General features: G+C 27.1%; 9 protein-coding genes across 9 annotated transcripts; 5 read left to right on the top strand and 4 right to left on the bottom strand. All coding sequences in view use genetic code 12, as the record gives it.

Annotated features, from left to right (window-relative positions):
- Nucleotides 1-216: 216 nt before the first annotated feature.
- Nucleotides 217-909, top strand: KGF54_002328 (uncharacterized protein; the record flags this gene model as incomplete). Its single annotated transcript, XM_051762796.1, has 1 exon — nucleotides 217-909. One exon carries the CDS (start codon nucleotides 217-219, stop codon nucleotides 907-909), a length of 693 nt encoding a protein of 230 aa, XP_051620840.1.
- A 197-nt stretch (nucleotides 910-1,106) lies between these two features.
- On the top strand, nucleotides 1,107-1,394 carry KGF54_002327 (mitochondrial 54S ribosomal protein mL53; the record flags this gene model as incomplete). The annotated part of the gene is made up of 1 exon (XM_051762795.1): nucleotides 1,107-1,394. The coding sequence occupies one exon, from the start codon at nucleotides 1,107-1,109 to the stop codon at nucleotides 1,392-1,394; it is 288 nt and encodes a 95-aa protein (XP_051620839.1).
- A 16-nt stretch (nucleotides 1,395-1,410) lies between these two features.
- On the bottom strand, nucleotides 1,411-2,625 carry KGF54_002326 (uncharacterized protein; the record flags this gene model as incomplete). Its single annotated transcript, XM_051762794.1, has 1 exon — nucleotides 1,411-2,625. One exon carries the CDS (start codon nucleotides 2,623-2,625, stop codon nucleotides 1,411-1,413), a length of 1,215 nt encoding a protein of 404 aa, XP_051620838.1.
- A 262-nt stretch (nucleotides 2,626-2,887) lies between these two features.
- Nucleotides 2,888-4,681, bottom strand: KGF54_002325 (uncharacterized protein; the record flags this gene model as incomplete). Its single annotated transcript, XM_051762793.1, has 1 exon — nucleotides 2,888-4,681. One exon carries the CDS (start codon nucleotides 4,679-4,681, stop codon nucleotides 2,888-2,890), a length of 1,794 nt encoding a protein of 597 aa, XP_051620837.1.
- Nucleotides 4,682-5,339: 658 nt separating this feature from the next.
- On the top strand, nucleotides 5,340-6,773 carry KGF54_002324 (alpha-ketoacid dehydrogenase kinase family protein; the record flags this gene model as incomplete). Its single annotated transcript, XM_051762792.1, has 1 exon — nucleotides 5,340-6,773. One exon carries the CDS (start codon nucleotides 5,340-5,342, stop codon nucleotides 6,771-6,773), a length of 1,434 nt encoding a protein of 477 aa, XP_051620836.1.
- A 1,086-nt stretch (nucleotides 6,774-7,859) lies between these two features.
- FDH1 (formate dehydrogenase (NAD+)) lies at nucleotides 7,860-9,216 on the top strand (the record flags this gene model as incomplete). Its single annotated transcript, XM_051762791.1, has 2 exons — nucleotides 7,860-8,733; nucleotides 8,945-9,216. 2 exons carry the CDS (start codon nucleotides 7,860-7,862, stop codon nucleotides 9,214-9,216), a joined length of 1,146 nt encoding a protein of 381 aa, XP_051620835.1.
- Nucleotides 9,217-10,942: 1,726 nt separating this feature from the next.
- Nucleotides 10,943-12,250, bottom strand: KGF54_002322 (uncharacterized protein; the record flags this gene model as incomplete). The annotated part of the gene is made up of 1 exon (XM_051762790.1): nucleotides 10,943-12,250. One exon carries the CDS (start codon nucleotides 12,248-12,250, stop codon nucleotides 10,943-10,945), a length of 1,308 nt encoding a protein of 435 aa, XP_051620834.1.
- A 939-nt stretch (nucleotides 12,251-13,189) lies between these two features.
- PDX1 (Pdx1p) lies at nucleotides 13,190-14,473 on the bottom strand (the record flags this gene model as incomplete). The annotated part of the gene is made up of 1 exon (XM_051762789.1): nucleotides 13,190-14,473. One exon carries the CDS (start codon nucleotides 14,471-14,473, stop codon nucleotides 13,190-13,192), a length of 1,284 nt encoding a protein of 427 aa, XP_051620833.1.
- Nucleotides 14,474-15,335: 862 nt separating this feature from the next.
- On the top strand, nucleotides 15,336-17,357 carry KGF54_002320 (divalent metal ion transporter; the record flags this gene model as incomplete). The annotated part of the gene is made up of 1 exon (XM_051762788.1): nucleotides 15,336-17,357. The coding sequence occupies one exon, from the start codon at nucleotides 15,336-15,338 to the stop codon at nucleotides 17,355-17,357; it is 2,022 nt and encodes a 673-aa protein (XP_051620832.1).
- Nucleotides 17,358-17,503: the final 146 nt, after the last annotated feature.

Genomic DNA, 17,503 nt, shown 5'->3' with positions numbered 1-17,503 from the left:
GATAAAGTTAAGTGGTGTTAGGAAATTTTGCAATGGTATTTTTGATATTGTGTGAAAAATTTCTATACATACTCGAAAAACTGCGCGTTTTTTTTTTATTCTATTTTTATAATATGTCAAGATATTAGATCTACTTTTTTATTGATTCAAGGATCATTTTCAAAACAACTAGGAAATAACAAGTCATTGTCTATCAATTACTACTACGAACCTATTATGCCATTATATCCATTAACGATCAAACAAAGACTACTATTTTTCTACAATATAGTTTCAGCCACGCTATGGTTTTGTTGTTTTGCAAGATTTTTAATATTATTACCACTAGTGGGTAGAAGATTTTTACCTGGTGGTATAGCTGATTTTTTCCAAACAATTGCAATAACTCCATTGTTGGGATCAATATTAGTTTTAATACTCAATGAAAAATATTTGAACATAAAATCTCAATTATGGTCAATTGGAAATGGTATAAAGATGATTTGGATTTGTTATGGAGTCATATTCCCTTACCCAAAAATTGCTAAACACACTTCATATTCAATGTTGATTACAGCTTGGAGCTTACAGTATTTCATTAATTATAGTTATCATGCATTTAAATTAAAGACAAAGACTTCGCCATTCTTTTTATTCTGGTTACAATATAATAATTTTTACATACTATATTTATTAGGAACCATTGCAGAAATGATTCAAATATTTTTGAGTTTAGCGTTTGTCGATGATGACTCTTATTATGAATTGTTTTTAAGGGTTGTTTTTCTAGCATATATACCCATTGCTTATTACACTTGGGGACACCTCAAAAAAAGAAAGAATTTGAAGTATTCAGAAGTTATGAGAAAAAGAACGGCCATTTTTAATAATGAAACGCAATTAACAGATATATCGAATACTGCTACATAGACTTTGAGAAATGTAAATAGGAAATTTAAGGACTTACTCGAGGTTGATAAATTAAAGAGCTTTTCTCTTAAGTCAAGACGTATTTCCTGTATATAAATTAATTTGATGTCTGATAAAAAATTTATTGATAAATTTAAAAATAACTACAAAACCAATTCTATCTTCAAATATCACGCTACAAATACCACATATTCAAAATGTCCATGATAACGAAATACTTCACAAATGTGCTGATAAAATTCAACCCTTTCACACCAGGGGCGAAAAGCGCCAGAATTTTCCTTTCGCGAATGCCATCAACAACAAAAATAGATTATAAAGTATTGAATGGAGATTCAAAAGATCAACAACAAGAGATAAAAATAGTATTTAAAGATAAACATGTAATGAAAGCTGATCCTTCTGAAATGAATGTTGCTGATTTAACTGATTATTTTAATTCACATTCTAGAAAATTAGCTATAAAGGATTCTATACAGGAGTAACCAAATATTTCAATTTTTATGTACATAGTTTTGATTCAATAAATTCTTTAAACCATGGGGGTATGATACTATTGAAAATTTTAATTGTTTCAGTTTCATTTTTGATCTCATGAAAATTCAAATTTGAGTCCATTAATTCGAGTTCTCTATCAAAGGATAACTTCAACACTACTGGTTTATCTACGTGGTTAGCAATTTCTTTTTCTTTTTCCACTATCCAATTCATTACTATATTGTACCATTGAAAAATATGTTTTGTATTGATTGAACAACTATGAGTTAAAAATATTGGATTTGAATTAAATAAACCAACCAATTCATAATTTGTATATTTCTTTATTGACATTAACTTAAAATCTAATGATCTGAATCCAATAACTGAATAATTACTCGATATAAATTTATTTTGACAATACATTTTCATTAATTTTCGGTACAATTTATTAAGTGTTTTTAATTTGTCATCATTTAATTTTGAGTGAGTTTTCAATTCAACGTAATTTTCAAAAGTTGCTTCATTTGAAATACCACAATCGATTTCTGCTGAGTATATTATTGGAATCTTATTGTTAATCTTATGTTGAGATACGGTAAAAAAATTGGAGTTTTCATTTCGTTCTTCGACTTTTTCAGTCAATATTTGTTCAAATTTAAATCCACTATATTGTAGTAATCTTTGAGTTAATTGTTTTGAAGTATATTCTTCTTCTTGCTTATTCTCTTCCCAATCATATGCAAAAAAGATTATTCCTTTCCAATAGATCACATTAAATTTTACTTCTTGTTTGTCCAACGGTATATTCATCAATTTCTGTAAATGTCGTCTTAATGTTATAATTTTAAAGTCCTTTTTCAAAATGACACGTTTGTTATGTAGATGGATAATTGACTTGAACAAATCATCAAATGAGTAAATTTCATTTAGTGTAGGATGAATGTACTCATCAAACCCTGTAGTCAAACATGAGCCTATTATTGGGTCCTGTGGTTTTTCTCTTTTGTTATTTTTGCTCTTGGATTTATTCTTACTTGGAATGATAGGTATTTTTATTTCACTTAAACCTGAAGAATTGTCGTATTCAATGTCATTGTTAGATTTTTTGCTGTAATAGCATAATTGTTCTGGCTCAATGTGGTAGTCTAATAAATTGTCTTTGCTTCCGTTATTGTCTTCTTTGTAATTTTGATTGACTAGATCCTCAAATATCGAGAGTTTAAGTTCATCAAGCATTTATCGTGAAATAAGTGCTTGATAAGAATAGAATTTTCAAAAAAATCTGGTAGCTCGAGTATTTTGATAAAATGTTGCTTTTGCGCAAAATTATAAATTTACGAGGTCTAATTTCTCGTATGTATACGAACAGCACTAAATGCGCAAAAAAAAACATTCAAAAAAATTATTTTACTCGAAAATCAAAAAGGTTTTTATCAATTAATTTCTACATTAGTCTGAAAGTATTCTATAATTCTCAACTTTTTAATAAATTAAAGCTTTACATTATTTTATTCATAAACCTACCAACAGCAATCATTGGAGCACAAAATGCTTTTACCATCATACACAAAGCATCGATCAATCTACTTAACTCAAATAATATCCAAACAAACAATACTAACTCTATAATAATAACAATAGTTTGTAAATTTGGGAAAAACTCCCCAATTATATCTATTGGCTGGAAGATTAGTTTCATAATTTGTATCTTCTTGATCATTGTAATTAGTGAAGATACTATTTCAATTGAATTGTTGACTATTGGTAATGTACGTTGTTGTTGTGGTAACTCTAATGAAATCATTGATGATGATGATGTTGGTGGTTGGGATTCTAGTTGTTTTGTTAATGGATTGTAGTATAGCTCTTCATTTATCAGACCATTTTTACTCAAGTAGTTTTCCTCATCATTTGAATCATATTCTATTATAAATTCTTTAGGGTAATCTTCAGCTGTTAAAGTCTCGCTTGATGATAAATTATGATGAGGATGTTGATGAGTTGATTGTGGTTGTTGATTTCTGGCTATAATTTGTTTTTGATTCCACATTTTATTTGCTGGTTCATTCCAATTTGTAAATAATGTTTTGGAACTTTGAGTCAATTTCTTGAATTTTTTTGGTTTGGGTCCCCGTTGCTGTGAAGATTTGACAAATGCTTTGGAATTATTGGGTTGTTGTTGTGGTGGTAGATCTGAAGTTTTACCTTGTTTATAATAATCTACCCATGACCACACATAATTCATACAAGGATTAACATAAGTCCCCAAATATCCTTTGTTGATAGGTACTAATTCTTTGGAAATTGGTTGTGCTTCTAGCTCTTTAGGTTCATCATCTTGTGGAGTTTTAACTTTCTTCAGATTATCAACATGAGAATCAAAATCTTTACCTAAATCCTTTTTAGCTTGTCTTATTCTTTTCTTCAACATTGATTTGAACTTCATATTTTTTTTAGATTTCTTCTCTTGACCTTCCACCAACAAACCATTTTCATCCACTTCTGTTATCCCATTATTATCTTCATCATCATCATCTGAACCATTTTCAGTAACAAATATATCTTTAACCGCATTCTTTTTAGTTCTATGGTCGTAGTAATTGTAATCATTATAATCATCTTTCATGAACTTAACAGTCTTGAAAAACTTGGACGCTGTTGATTTCGAGTTATTAGTTGGTGATGAATCCTTTTCATCTTCATTTAAATTATTACTATATGAATGGAAATTTTTACTATTTTCAAAAACTGAATCCATGGGGTTATACTTATTCAAATTCTCTGATTTGTCTTGGAATACTTCTCTAAACGTTCTATGAGTATATAATTTTGGTTTCATTGACATATCGGCTAAATCATAATCTTTCTTTTGATTTAAATAATAATTATTGTTTTTGTTGATTTTTTTCTTTGGTTTTTGCAAATTTATTGGTTGTGATTTCGGTTTGGGGATATAATTTTGAGAAATATAATTTAATTGAGCTGGTGTAATCTCTTCTTCCAATTGATCGTCTGAATCTATTTCAAATTCAATTTCTTGAGGTCGTGATGATATATTTATACTAGTTGGTGAATTATTTTTAGGTGATGTTGTTGTTGACGACGATTTTGGTCTTATATTATTCATAATTGGTTGTTGCTGGTTTTTAACTTTAATTTTAAAAGGATTTTGTAATTTTTTCTGATTTTGTTCTAAGAAATAATCTTGTGGAGTTGGAACTTTATACTTAATCTGTTGTTGTTGTTCGCTTAGATATTGTGAAGTATAATAAGCATTGCTGGTAACATTCATATTGGTTGTGAAGTTGTTTTTAGTTGACAACCATTCAAAGTATTCTAGAAAACAATTTCAGAAGTAATTTATTCAATTTAAATGTGTTGCAATTTGAAAATTTGATTTATTAAACGTTTTAAGGAGTAGAAAAATAATTTACTTGGTTGTTACACAAAAAAATTTATATAAGAAGATGGCTGGTTAGATCAGAATATCAAGACACAAAATCAAATTATAATATCATAAATTTCAATTGATTTAACAAATTAATGATCAGTTAAAATGAGAAGATCTACTTAGTGATCTTATTATAAAAAGTTTAGAGTAATACTGAAGTCAAATGGCTTGCGAAAAGTCTGATCACTGAACAGCAGCACATTCATTCCAGTTCTTCATACGAGAATTTGTAGCGATCGCTAGATTACTAGCCTTCCGAAGAGTTAATTCTTTGTAATAGTTTATAGCTATCCAAAACAATATGAGCGTCCTGAATCAATAAATATACGATTCTTGTAACAATGCTTAGTCGAAACAGCTTTCCAAATTTGAAACGAACATTCTTAGTCTTGGCTACCAATTGGACCCCATAATTTTTTTATCAGCGGAATTATTTTTGATCGCAAGAGAATTTTGGTATTACAATCGTTTAAAAGATTTATTTCAAAAGTAATACTACATGATACTAAAGAAGGGCATAAAATGCAAGAACTGTCAAAGGCTGTTAGTCAATAAAAGATTTAATTCCACCCCACCAATTAGTTCATTTTCATACATTCATGCTGATGCTTTATCAGATATAAGTAAAGAAGAAATTGCAAAACATATTAAAAATTTAGGTCCATTCCCCACATATTCTAATATATTAAACCCTCAGCATTTTTATCAAAATGCTGTATTACTAGATTATTCCAAAAAGAATCCTCATCCAGTATCTTTACGACAATTAGCAGGATTTGGTAATACATTAACAAAACAAAAAATTATAAATAGTGCTAATTTTGTTAGAATCGAATTACCAATAAGGTTAGCAATGAGAATAAGAGATTTACAAACTTTACCTTTTGGAGTTGTGAATAATTTCCATTTAGCTCAAATTTATGAAAGCTATTATCATCTGTTTAATGCATTCAGGAAAATCCCCAAAATTCATACAATTGAAGAAAATGAAGAATTTTGTAAAACTTTATCAACTTTATTAGATGATCATTTATTTAATTTATCACATTTATTGATGGGAGCTCTAGAAATTTCAATTGCTGATAGTTTACCACAACAAGAACTAGATTCATTTATGAGTTCAATGTTAAGGTCAAGAATTAGTAGAAGAGTTATAGTTGAAGAACATTTATCATTAAGTGAAAATTACCTAAAAAAGCCATATGATAAAAAATCACCACATTTTTTGGGTGAAATGTTTCAAACATGTAATGCAGCTGATCAATTTCATCAAGTTTCAAGAATGATTAAAAAATCTTTGAGTGAAAAATATCCAGAAATTGATTATTTACCAGATTTAGAAATTGAAGGAGACCTTCAAAGTGAGTTGCAATTTATGATACCACATTTACATTATTTAATTCATGAAATTTTGAAAAATTCATTCGAGGCTACTATAAAGTATCATAAAGGAAAAGATTATTTACCACCGATTAAAGTAACAATTATTGATCTGAAAAAGGATATTTTATTTAGAATATCAGATCAAGGAGGTGGAATAAATCATGATAAATTAAAACTGATATGGTCATTTGGTAAGTCACCTGAATTAGCAAGACATAGTTTAGCTAATTTTCATCGTATACCAGGTTTACAATTGTATTCAAATTTAAAATTTACGGCATCAGGTTCATCAAAGATTGATACAACCGAGAAGGATATTTCATTTATGGATATGCAACAAAGAGCAAAGAATAAGTCAACTTTGAACGATTTAATGGCAAGACCTCAAGAGTATAAATTAGGAATGGGACTCCCCATGTGTGCTGTTTATGCTGATTATTGGAACGGTAAATTAGAAATGAATTCATTGGAAGGATATGGAAGTGATACATCATTAACTTTAAGTAAGTTAGGTTATCATAGTAATATTATACAACTAGATAGGGCATAAAAAATATACGTTTAATGCATGTTTTAGGTACATGTACTTAGAATATTCTATAGATAAGATTATAAAAAAACCGCTTCTACATAAAGTCGGATATGAAATTTAATTTTTGACAAATTTGGAAATTGCTACAAAAAATTAAATATCTTAAAATTACCTTAAATCAAAATATCTCGGTGATAAATTGAATAAGAGAAAATCCATCAAAATCTACTAGAGTTAGGGTAAAATCCCCTACTTTTATTATAATTCGCTCTGTCTTTACAATTTTTCGTTGAAAAATAATAATCAAAATAATAACTTTATGGTGGTTTTTAAATTGTCAATCTCTCTAGTAAGATTAATTATTTTTTAAAAAATTTTGGAAATTGTCTCCTTATTTGATCTTCTTTTCCCCACAAATCAATAAAGAAGATTGTTCTTGTAAATCAACCAGAAAAATTTATGTTGTGATCATTCTAATAACTATTATCTCGGTTGAGATAATTTATTGCAATCTCATTTAAGAGATTGAGGGTTCAATTTGTGTAAACACCTCCTGCAAATTAGAAATGGCTCTAATTAATGGAAATGTAAAACTATCACAAAGTTTGCTTCATATAACCTTGAAATTTTAAATTTAACAATAAAGCCTAGTAAAATAATAATTATTATTATAATATTTTGAAGATTTGTTAAGAATGTTCCATTCCGAGTGATTTTATATAGCATGTGGTAGCTGGTGTTGCTATTTTTGTACTAAGTTTCAAATTTTATGCAGCAATGCTAAAAATTAATTTAATATTTTATTAAATTAGAAGATCAAAAAATGGCTATTATTATTATTAAAAGTCAAAAAAGAATTTCCAATAATTTCTAATTAATTCTTACCACATAAACTAACATCGAAACAGATTTTTAATTTTTTATTTGGAAAGGGGGGTATATTATTGAAAATGAATTTCTAAAAATTATAAATAATGATTAACATCCTTCGATTCAATTGGGTTTTCATCTTTTTATTCTTTTCATACCATCAATATCGGAACATTATTTAACTTCCTATATTTTTAATTACTACAACTTTAACTCAATTATTATCAATTAAAAATGGCCAAAAAACCAGTTTGTTTATTAGTCTTATATTCAGGTGGACAACACGCAAAAGACCAACCAAAATTATTAGGTGCTGTTGAAAATGAATTAGGATTAAAAAAATTCATTGAAGATCACGGTTATGAATTAATTGCAACTTCAGATAAAGATGGTCCAGATTCAACTTTTGAAAAATATTTACCAGAAGCTGAAATTATTATTACTACTCCATTCTTCCCAGCTTATGTTACTGCTGAAAGAATTGCTAAAGCTCCAAATTTAAAAATCTGTATTACTGCAGGTGTTGGTTCAGATCATGTTGATTTAAATGCTGCTAACAAAAGAGGTATTTCAGTTATTGAAGTTACTGGATCAAATGTTCAATCAGTTGCTGAACACGCTGTTATGACTATGTTAGTCTTGATCAGAAACTATAACATTGGTCATCAACAATATCTTAATGGTGGTTGGGATGTTGCTGCGGTTGCTAAAGATGAATATGACTTAGAAGGTAAAGTTGTTGCTACTGTTGGTGCTGGTAGAATTGGTTACAGAATCTTAGAAAGATTAGTTCCATTCAATGTTAAGAAATTGTTATACTATGACTATCAACCATTACCAGCTGCCGCAGTTGAAAAAATTAACGCTGCTTCAAAATTATATAATGATGTTGATGTTATCCTTGAACAAGTTGATAGTTTAGAAGCTTTAGTTGCTGAAGCTGACATTGTCACTATAAATTGTCCATTACATGAACAAACTAAAGGATTATTTGATAAAGCTTTAATTTCAAAAATGAAGAAAGGTTCTTATTTAGTCAACACTGCTAGAGGGGCTATTTGTGATACTGATGCCGTTGCTGATGCGGTAAACAGTGGTCATATTGCTTGTATGTATAAATTTTTTTTTCAATTCAAATTGATTGTTTTTGTGTTATTTTGGCGCTACCGATGGGGGTGACAAAATGTTTTGAATAAATGCTTTCAAAAATCATCATTGAATCAAAAGGTCTCCAAACAGCCCAAAACTATCCAAATAACTTCAATTTTTTGAGATATGATTGATAAGATCATGAATGACAGTATACTAACGCCGCGAAGATGGAGGGGATGTTTCTAGCATACAACCTGCACCTAAGGACTTCCCATGGAGAAAGATGCATAATCCATTTGGATTTGATTATGGAAATGCAATGACCATCCATACATCAGGAACTAGTCTTGATGCTCAGGCTCGTTATGCTGGGGGAGTTAAGCAAATACTTACTGAGTATTTTGACAAAACTTACAAATATAGACCTCAAGATGTTATTTGTATTGATGGTGATTATGCTACTAAAGCTTATGGTCAACGTGATGCTGCAAAAAAGTAAGCAACTTCAGATTGTATTAAATGAATTTCTTTCTCATTAGTTGATAGTTTATATGTGAATAAACGTTAAAAATATTTGTTGATAATTTTTGCAACAATTTTATTTCTGTTTTTGTGTCCAGTTTCAGGAAAAATATTTGTCGCGGTTTATAATGTACAGACACGCTTTGTACTCATTATACATAAAGATCAATGAATTTCAATCAAAAAATTGCTTCATGAGATCTTTGAAGATATAGTAGACCAAAAAGGTCTAGATGTTAAAATCAAGTATGAGGTCCAACAAAGTCAACCACTAATTGAACCTTAATAGTTATGCAGTTTCACAATTGCGTACAATAATTTATCAGGTTAAATGAAATTAAATTTCCTATAATTCTGCTAATAAAGCTTATGGTCATAAGTTAAAAATTAAATAGGTAATCTAGCTGAATAATTTTTACAAGCTAATACTTTTGAAGAAATGAGTTGGAAAAAAACTTTTAAAGCTGAGCTACTTCTTTATACGTAGAATTGTGTTGAACTTTAATATTGTCTTAATTTAGATTTCACATTCTAATTTGATTGCGAAAAAAAAAAGTCCATAATTTGAATCTTTGAGCTACAAAATGTTATTTGAGCATGTTTTTTCGCAATTAACTAGCGCGTTTTAATGTCACAGCATTCTAATTGTGTTTTTGTTACCAAACTGAATATAAGTTAATTCGTAAACACTTTAGTAAATTTTCGAATGTTCATAAGATTTAAATAGGTAATGACAATCCTCTCTGGTTTATAGTCTTTTTTACTAACAAGCTTAATAGGTCAATACGAATGATCTATTTTAAGAACATAATAACTGACAAAATATATTTTTTTAGTTGGTTTGGACTAACAAGTTTTTGAAACCCAAGTTATTTACATTTTTTGTCCCAATTTTTTGTCAAAATTAAAAACAATCAATATCCAAGAACATAAGAACAAGCATGAAATTATAATTATAAAGACAAGTTAGGGAATATCTACCAATCGGTAACAAAGGAGAAAAAAATTTAAAAACTTCTTTAACTCATAGTGCTACTATTATCTTCCTTTTTTATTTTGTTAAATTTCTGATTTCTTTTATTTTACAAAGTTGATCCATTATTCTAGCATAGATTCAATATATTTCTTTACCAAAATCTAAAAAATAGCTTCGTATCTGATGGTAAAGTTAAGAGGTAATAAGCCAAACGAAAGGTATTAAATAATATGCTTGAATAAAAATAAAAATTAATTTAAATATAAAAATAAATTTAAAAATAAAAATAAAATAAAATAAAATCTCGTAAACTTTAGCTAAAAATAAAAATATTAAAATTATAATAATAAAATCAAATAAAAAAAAAAAAAAAACTTTGTCAAAAAAGTCGATCTTTCAGTGAATTTACGTCTACGAAATTTTGTCAACAACAGAATACTACATGTTTCGTCACAATTGGATTTATAACAATTATAATAATACTAATTATATATATAAAATAACTAAAAACAAACAAACAAAATTTATATAAAACAACTAAATAAAAAAAATTAAAAAAATATAAAAATAAAAATTATAAAAATAAAATTATAAAAATAATAAAAATAAAAATTAAAATCAAAATTAATAATAATAACAATTATTTGAATAAAAAATTAAAAAAATAATTTCAGGAATAGATAGATAAAACACTTCATTAAATTCACTAGGGTATCAACTTAGTCATTTATTTTTTAACACCACCATTAATTTTAACACCTTTTATAGTTATACCAGTTTGTTCAACTGGAAATTTTCTAGGTCTACCTCTTCTATCTTTTTTTTTCAATAATTGTTGAAATTCAACATCATTAACATTTGTAACTGAAGCTGGATGATTTAAATTCTTTGGATTTGTTGAATTTGTTGAATTAGTGGTATTATAAAATTCTTGAGCTTGTCCGGTAGTGGTGGTGGTTGAATCATTACCAACATTATTATCTCTAATTATTTTATTTAATTGTTTAAAATTTGGATGAGTTGAATCAATCATTTTATTAGTTGATGGATCTAAAATAAATTTTTTTGGACGGCCTCTTCTTTTTTTACCATTTGAATCAGTTGTTGAAGATTCTTTTACTATTGGACTAATTTTTGTAGTAGTATTACCACTTGATTGTGAGTGTTGTTGTTGTTGTTGTTCTTGTTGTAATCTAATTCTTTCTTTTTCTAATAATAATCTTCTTTTTTCTTCCATTTCTTTTTTAGTTGCTCTTGGTTTTCTTGGTTTTTTGGTGGTTTCTTCTGAAGTTGAAGATTTAGTAGATTCTATTTTTTTTTCTTTTGGTAATTGAGGTGAAACTTTTGGTGGTTGAGTAGGTTGAGGAAGACGTTGTGGTTGTTGTTGTTGTGGTTGTTGCTGAGCCGACGAAAAACTTGGTTGTTGTTGTTGTTGCTGTTGTTGTTGATGTAATTGTTGATAAAATTGAGGATATTGTTGTTGTTGTTGTTGTTGACCACTTGTAAATTTTTGTAGTTGTTTTGGATCTAATTGTTGAGGATGATCATTATTAGTAGTTGTATTATGTAATTGATTATTAAAAATTTGAGGAGTTGAATTATGAGATTGATGATTTGAAGAAGGATTATAATAATTTGTATTATTTAATTGTTGTTGATTTAATTGATTATGAAGTTGATTATGTTGACCTAATTGATAACTACTTGGATGAGTTCCTAATCCACTTAATGATTGAATACCATAATTTGAGCGAGGAGGAATTTGAACATTTGAATGACTTAAAGGTGGTACACCTCTTGAATTTGAAGAATTTGAAGAATTTGATTGTTGAGATGATGTTGAACCAGTTAAATTTCTACCAAAATAAGAAGTTGGATTTGTTGAAGTATTCATATAATGTTGTTGTTGCAGTTGCAGTTGCAGTTGTTGTTGTTGTTGTCTATTACTAGTATTTGGAGATTGTTGTTGTTGTTGTGATGATGGTTGTTGTTGTTGATTTGAATTAATATTTGAGTATCCTGAATAAGGATACATATTATTATACATCCTTAAAAATTTTTTTAATTAAATATGAATATATAAATCTTCTTTAGTAATATAAATGAACGATTAAATAACCTAACTCTATTTGATTAATTGATTGATTGATTAACTTGATTCAAAGTGCTGCTTTATTCTTTTGATATAAATAAAAAAAAAATATAATATATATAAAAAAAAAAAAAAATATTAAAAATAAAATATTATTTATTTATTTTATAATTTTAATTTTATAAATTTTAAGTTTAAAAAAAATTTTTTATTTAAAGAAAGAAAAAAAAAAAAAAAAAATTTTATTATGTATTGTTAAAAAATAATAAACTATAAACAAATCTTATTATTATTATTATAGAAAAAAAAAAAAAATTAAAGAGAGAAATTTATGTGGAAGTAACCTCCATCCCTTACAAAAAATTAAGCATATCTCAAAATTAATTAACAACTACTAAGTAACTCTCACTTCATTCTTCATTATTTTGAGTTGGATGAGTTTAAATTGAAAATCAAATAATAAAAAAAGAAAGATATTAATGAATTATAAATTATAAATTATAAAATTATAAAAATTAATAAAATTAAAATAAATTAAAATTATATTATAAAAAAAAAAATCGTAAATTATTTATTTTATTAAAATTTATTTTATTAATATTAAGAATCAAATTTTATATATGCTACCAAATATTCTATAATTTTAAGAAATACATGTTCTAATTCAATAAAATTTATAATCATCAGTCTTCTAGCTTTAAATTAAAAGGCTATATTGCTAAACATAGATGAAATTTGTACATGTTTTTTATAAAAAGTAGATTAATAGATATAACCATTAAAGTCTTCATCGTTGAAAAAAATACTAAAAAATTAATATATATTACAAGATAACAATTATTAAGTATTCTTCTATTCATTATATTATCTCTCAACAAACACTTAATTTGTAATTTTTAACTTATTAGTTGGAATTTGAGATATTAAAGAATCTTCAAAAAATGAAACAAATTCTTTTGAATCTTGTAATTTTTCATTAAATTTAATTTTAAAAGTTATTGAAACATTTGATGAATCAGTTTCTGAAAATTCTGTAACTATTTCTTCTTTATTAGATCCAAATCCTAAAATTTCATCAAATTCATCAATTTTTCTGATTGGTTTTATAGAATTATAAAATTTATAATTTATATCATATATTTCAAATCTATTTTGTGTAACTGGTGGTGAAATAATTTCTTCAAAAATATCATAATTATCATAAATTGTAGATGCTGTTGGTGATGTTGCAAATTGAGGGAATTTTGTTGCATAAGTTTGTTGAATTGCTGATTTTATTGAATTTTCAAATTCATATTTAAATTTTGATTTTGATATATCGTTGGTGGTGATTGAAGTTAATTCTACATTTACAATATTTGTTGGTTTTGGTTTTTCTTGTGGTGGTTGTTGTTTTTGTGATGAAGGTTCCTTTGCTGGTTCTGATTTTGCTATTTGTATATTTGATAAATCTAAATGTTCTCTTGATTTGATGAATTCTGCAATATTTACTACACTGTCAACTTTTATTGATCCCAAATATGCTAATACGTCACCTTTTAATAATCTACCTTGAGGTCCAGAAGCTTGTATTTTATTTAATGCATCTTCTTTTGTAATATGATTTTCATCTAATAATAATTCTACAGCTGGTGATAATTTTTGGTCTGGGTTTGCTTTTTGAAGTATTGATGATGAGTCTTTTGGTTTTGATTCTTTTGTTGTAGATTCTTTCTTTGGTGGTGCTTCTTTCTTTGGTGCTTTTGGTTCTTCTTTTTTAGGTTCTTCTTTTTTAGGTTCTTCTTTCTTTGGTGCTGGTTGTTCCTCTATTTTTGGTTTTTCTAAAGTACTTAAATCATCATCCACTTCAGCCAAATATGCAATTGGTTTTCCAACAGGTACTCCAGAAGCTCCATCATTTTCCAAGATTTCCCATAATTTCCCATCATCAGCTGCCTCAACATCTATATTTGCTTTATCAGTTTCGACTTCTAATAAAACATCACCTGAATTAAAAGATTCACCAGGTTTAACTTTCCATGATACAATTCCACCTTCTGTCATTGTTGGTGACATTGCTGGCATTTTAAAAATTGATGCTGCATTATATATTGATGATTTATGGAATTTTTTAGTCAAGCATTTTGATGAATTTTTGAAAATGTTTTTGGTTGTCACTCTAAGCATAGTTGAGTGATTATATATAAATAGATAGTAATGTAAGTGGTCTGAGCCGACTGAATTAATCAGATGTTTTCTTAATTGGTTAGTATATGATAATTAAAATCGGTATCTGTCAAAAAATATATCATCTTAATACTTAGGAATTTAATTTCCGAATGGTAAAGAGAAGTCCGAGATAGAAAATGACTTGTTTCAAGAAGTGCGACATTGCGTTAAATAAAAAATTGGAGTAAAATATAGAGCGTTTTATGAAACCTAAGAATTTATTTACATCTCACCGGGAAAAATAGGAAATATAGAGCAACCCCATATTTCTCTTTTCTATTGTAAAAATATTATATCATTCAAATTTTATTACATTTGATTTATCACTTTTCTTTCAAAATTTACTTCAACCACCTATTCCTTTATCGATACACTCGTTATATAAAACATATAAAGTCATAGATCAAATCTTTAGTTTCAAAAAAGTTCTTGATTCCTTAATTTTCCGGAAATATCTAAAATAATTTTTTTTTTCTTTGGGTTGCACATAAATTTCAAGGCTGATTTCTATTTAATTTTTATTTACCACAATATTTATCATATCAAATAAACAATCCTCGAGGAAAGATCACCATTTTTTACAATCATAAAATTACATATTCAATATATTCATTACATCCACTTTTAAAACAACTTTCACATTCAAATTTTGTTAATATTTTATTTTCTCAATTTAAACACGAAAAAATAAAAATAACGTATTTAAAAAAAAATTAAAGTGACAATAAAAACTTTAATTACGAAAATTAGTACTACAACCACTTTAATCATTAATCAATCATAAAATAAACATTATTGATCCAACTTCATCACTAACATCATGTCAATATCCATAACGAATATAATACGATCTTGCAGTATACGATGTATACTTTCAAAATTAAAAAAATACTCCAAATTTATAGGACCTGGTTTAATGGTATCTGTTGCATTTCTAGATCCTGGTAATTATTCAACTGCTGTATCAGCAGGTTCAGCTTATAAATATAATTTATTATTTTCAATATTTTTATCAAATTGTTTAGCTATTTTTCTACAGACATTAGCAGCAAAATTAGGAGCTGTAACTGGATTAGATTTAGCAGCAAATTGTAAAGAACATTTTGAATTTAAAACTAATCTTGTATTATATATAATGACAGAAATTGCAATAATAGCAACTGATTTAGCTGAAGTAGTAGGGACAGCTATAGCATTAAATATTTTATTTAAAATACCATTATTTTTAGGAGTTATAGTAACAGTTATTGATGTATTAATAGTATTAGCTGCATATAGACCAAAAGGTCCGTTATTATTTATACGGATATTTGAATCATTTGTTTCCATATTGGTGGCAGCAACAGTTGTATGTTTTGGAATACAACTTTATCAAGTAAGTCATGATAGTTCAATTAATTTTTCAGTAATAGAAGTTTTTAAAGGTTTTTTACCAAATGAAGATGTTATAAATATGTCAGAAAGAGAAGGAGGTAATGGATTATACTTAAGTTTAGCAATTTTAGGAGCTACAGTTATGCCACATTCATTATATTTAGGATCTGGATTAGTTCAATCAAGATTAAAAGATTTTGATATTAAAAATGGCCATTATATACCTTGGAATAAAGATAAAAATCAATCGGAAATTTCAATTCAAAATAGTGAATTTACAATATCTGATGAATCACCAGAAGAAAATGATTTAACACCAGAAGCAACACCTTATAATCCAGAATTTGAAAAAGATGGAGATGATATAACTCTTGAAGATGACGAAGAAGAAGATCATTATAGGCCATCAATACATGCAATCAAAGATACAATGAGTTATACCATTATCGAATTAGTTATTTCATTATTTACAGTTGCACTTTTTGTAAATTCTGCTATTTTAATTGTCGCTGGTGCTACCTTAAATAGCCCCAAGATGCATGATTCAAGAGATGACCATGATGATGGTAATGACTCAGATTCAGACAATGATGATGATTATCAAAATGCTGATTTATTTACAATATATCATTTATTAACAAAACATTTATCCCCAACTGCAGGATTTGTATTTGCATTAGCATTGTTATGTTCTGGTCAAAGTGCTGGAGTTGTTTGTACATTAGCTGGACAAATGGTTAGTGAAGGATTTTTATCTTGGAGTTTACCACCAATTACAAGAAGATTAATTACAAGAGGTTTGGCTATTGCACCATGTTTATTTGTTGTCACATTTGCGGGCAGAGAAGGATTAGCAAAAACATTAAATGCAAGTCAAGTTGTTTTATCCTTATTATTACCAATTGTTAGTGCTCCATTAATTTATTTTACTTGTAACAAGAAAACAATGAGAGTTCCAATATTGGTTAGAGATGGTGATGAAGAAGTTGATATTTTATTTGATTCAAACGATGAAAATGGAGAATATATACCCAATAAGTTTATAGTTAGTGAACCAGCTATAAGATTACAAGATTTAAGAAATTCACATCCTTGTGCAGGTTGGGAAGAAGATGAAGAAGATGAATTACATCAAAATCATAATCTTAATGAAGAAAATAGAAGATTAATGGCAGATGAATCAGGAGCATATTTTAAATCTCAAAGTACAATGAAAAGTAGATCAAATTCTGTAACTCAATTAACTAATGAAATTTCAGGAAATTCAAGTATATCGTCATCAACAAATCGATCACCAATTATAAATAATGTAGAAACAACTACATCTTCATCAAATGATATCTATAGAATAAAAGGTTATAAAGATTTTAGTAATAGTACTTTAACATCAGTTTGTGCAATTTTGATTTGGACATTTATAACCATATTGAATCTTTATTTGGTATTTAGTATGTCTTTAGATATTTGAAAGCAAATGTATACACTAAAAGTTAAGCATTAAAGAAGTTTTTTGAATCGCCTATCTCTTCGTCCACACTTTGGAAACCAACAATATTACTCTATCAAATGAGCTTCTAATTAACATAATTGGTATAGACATGACGCACTTTTTCT

The sequence above is a fragment of the Candida jiufengensis genome, assembly GCF_024610255.1.
Source record: "Candida jiufengensis strain CBS 10846 chromosome Unknown scaffold4, whole genome shotgun sequence".
Lineage (NCBI taxonomy): Eukaryota > Fungi > Ascomycota > Pichiomycetes > Serinales > Debaryomycetaceae > Lodderomyces > Lodderomyces jiufengensis.
The sequence above is the reverse complement of the archived record's forward strand: the minus strand, read 5'-3'. Positions and strand labels throughout refer to the sequence as shown.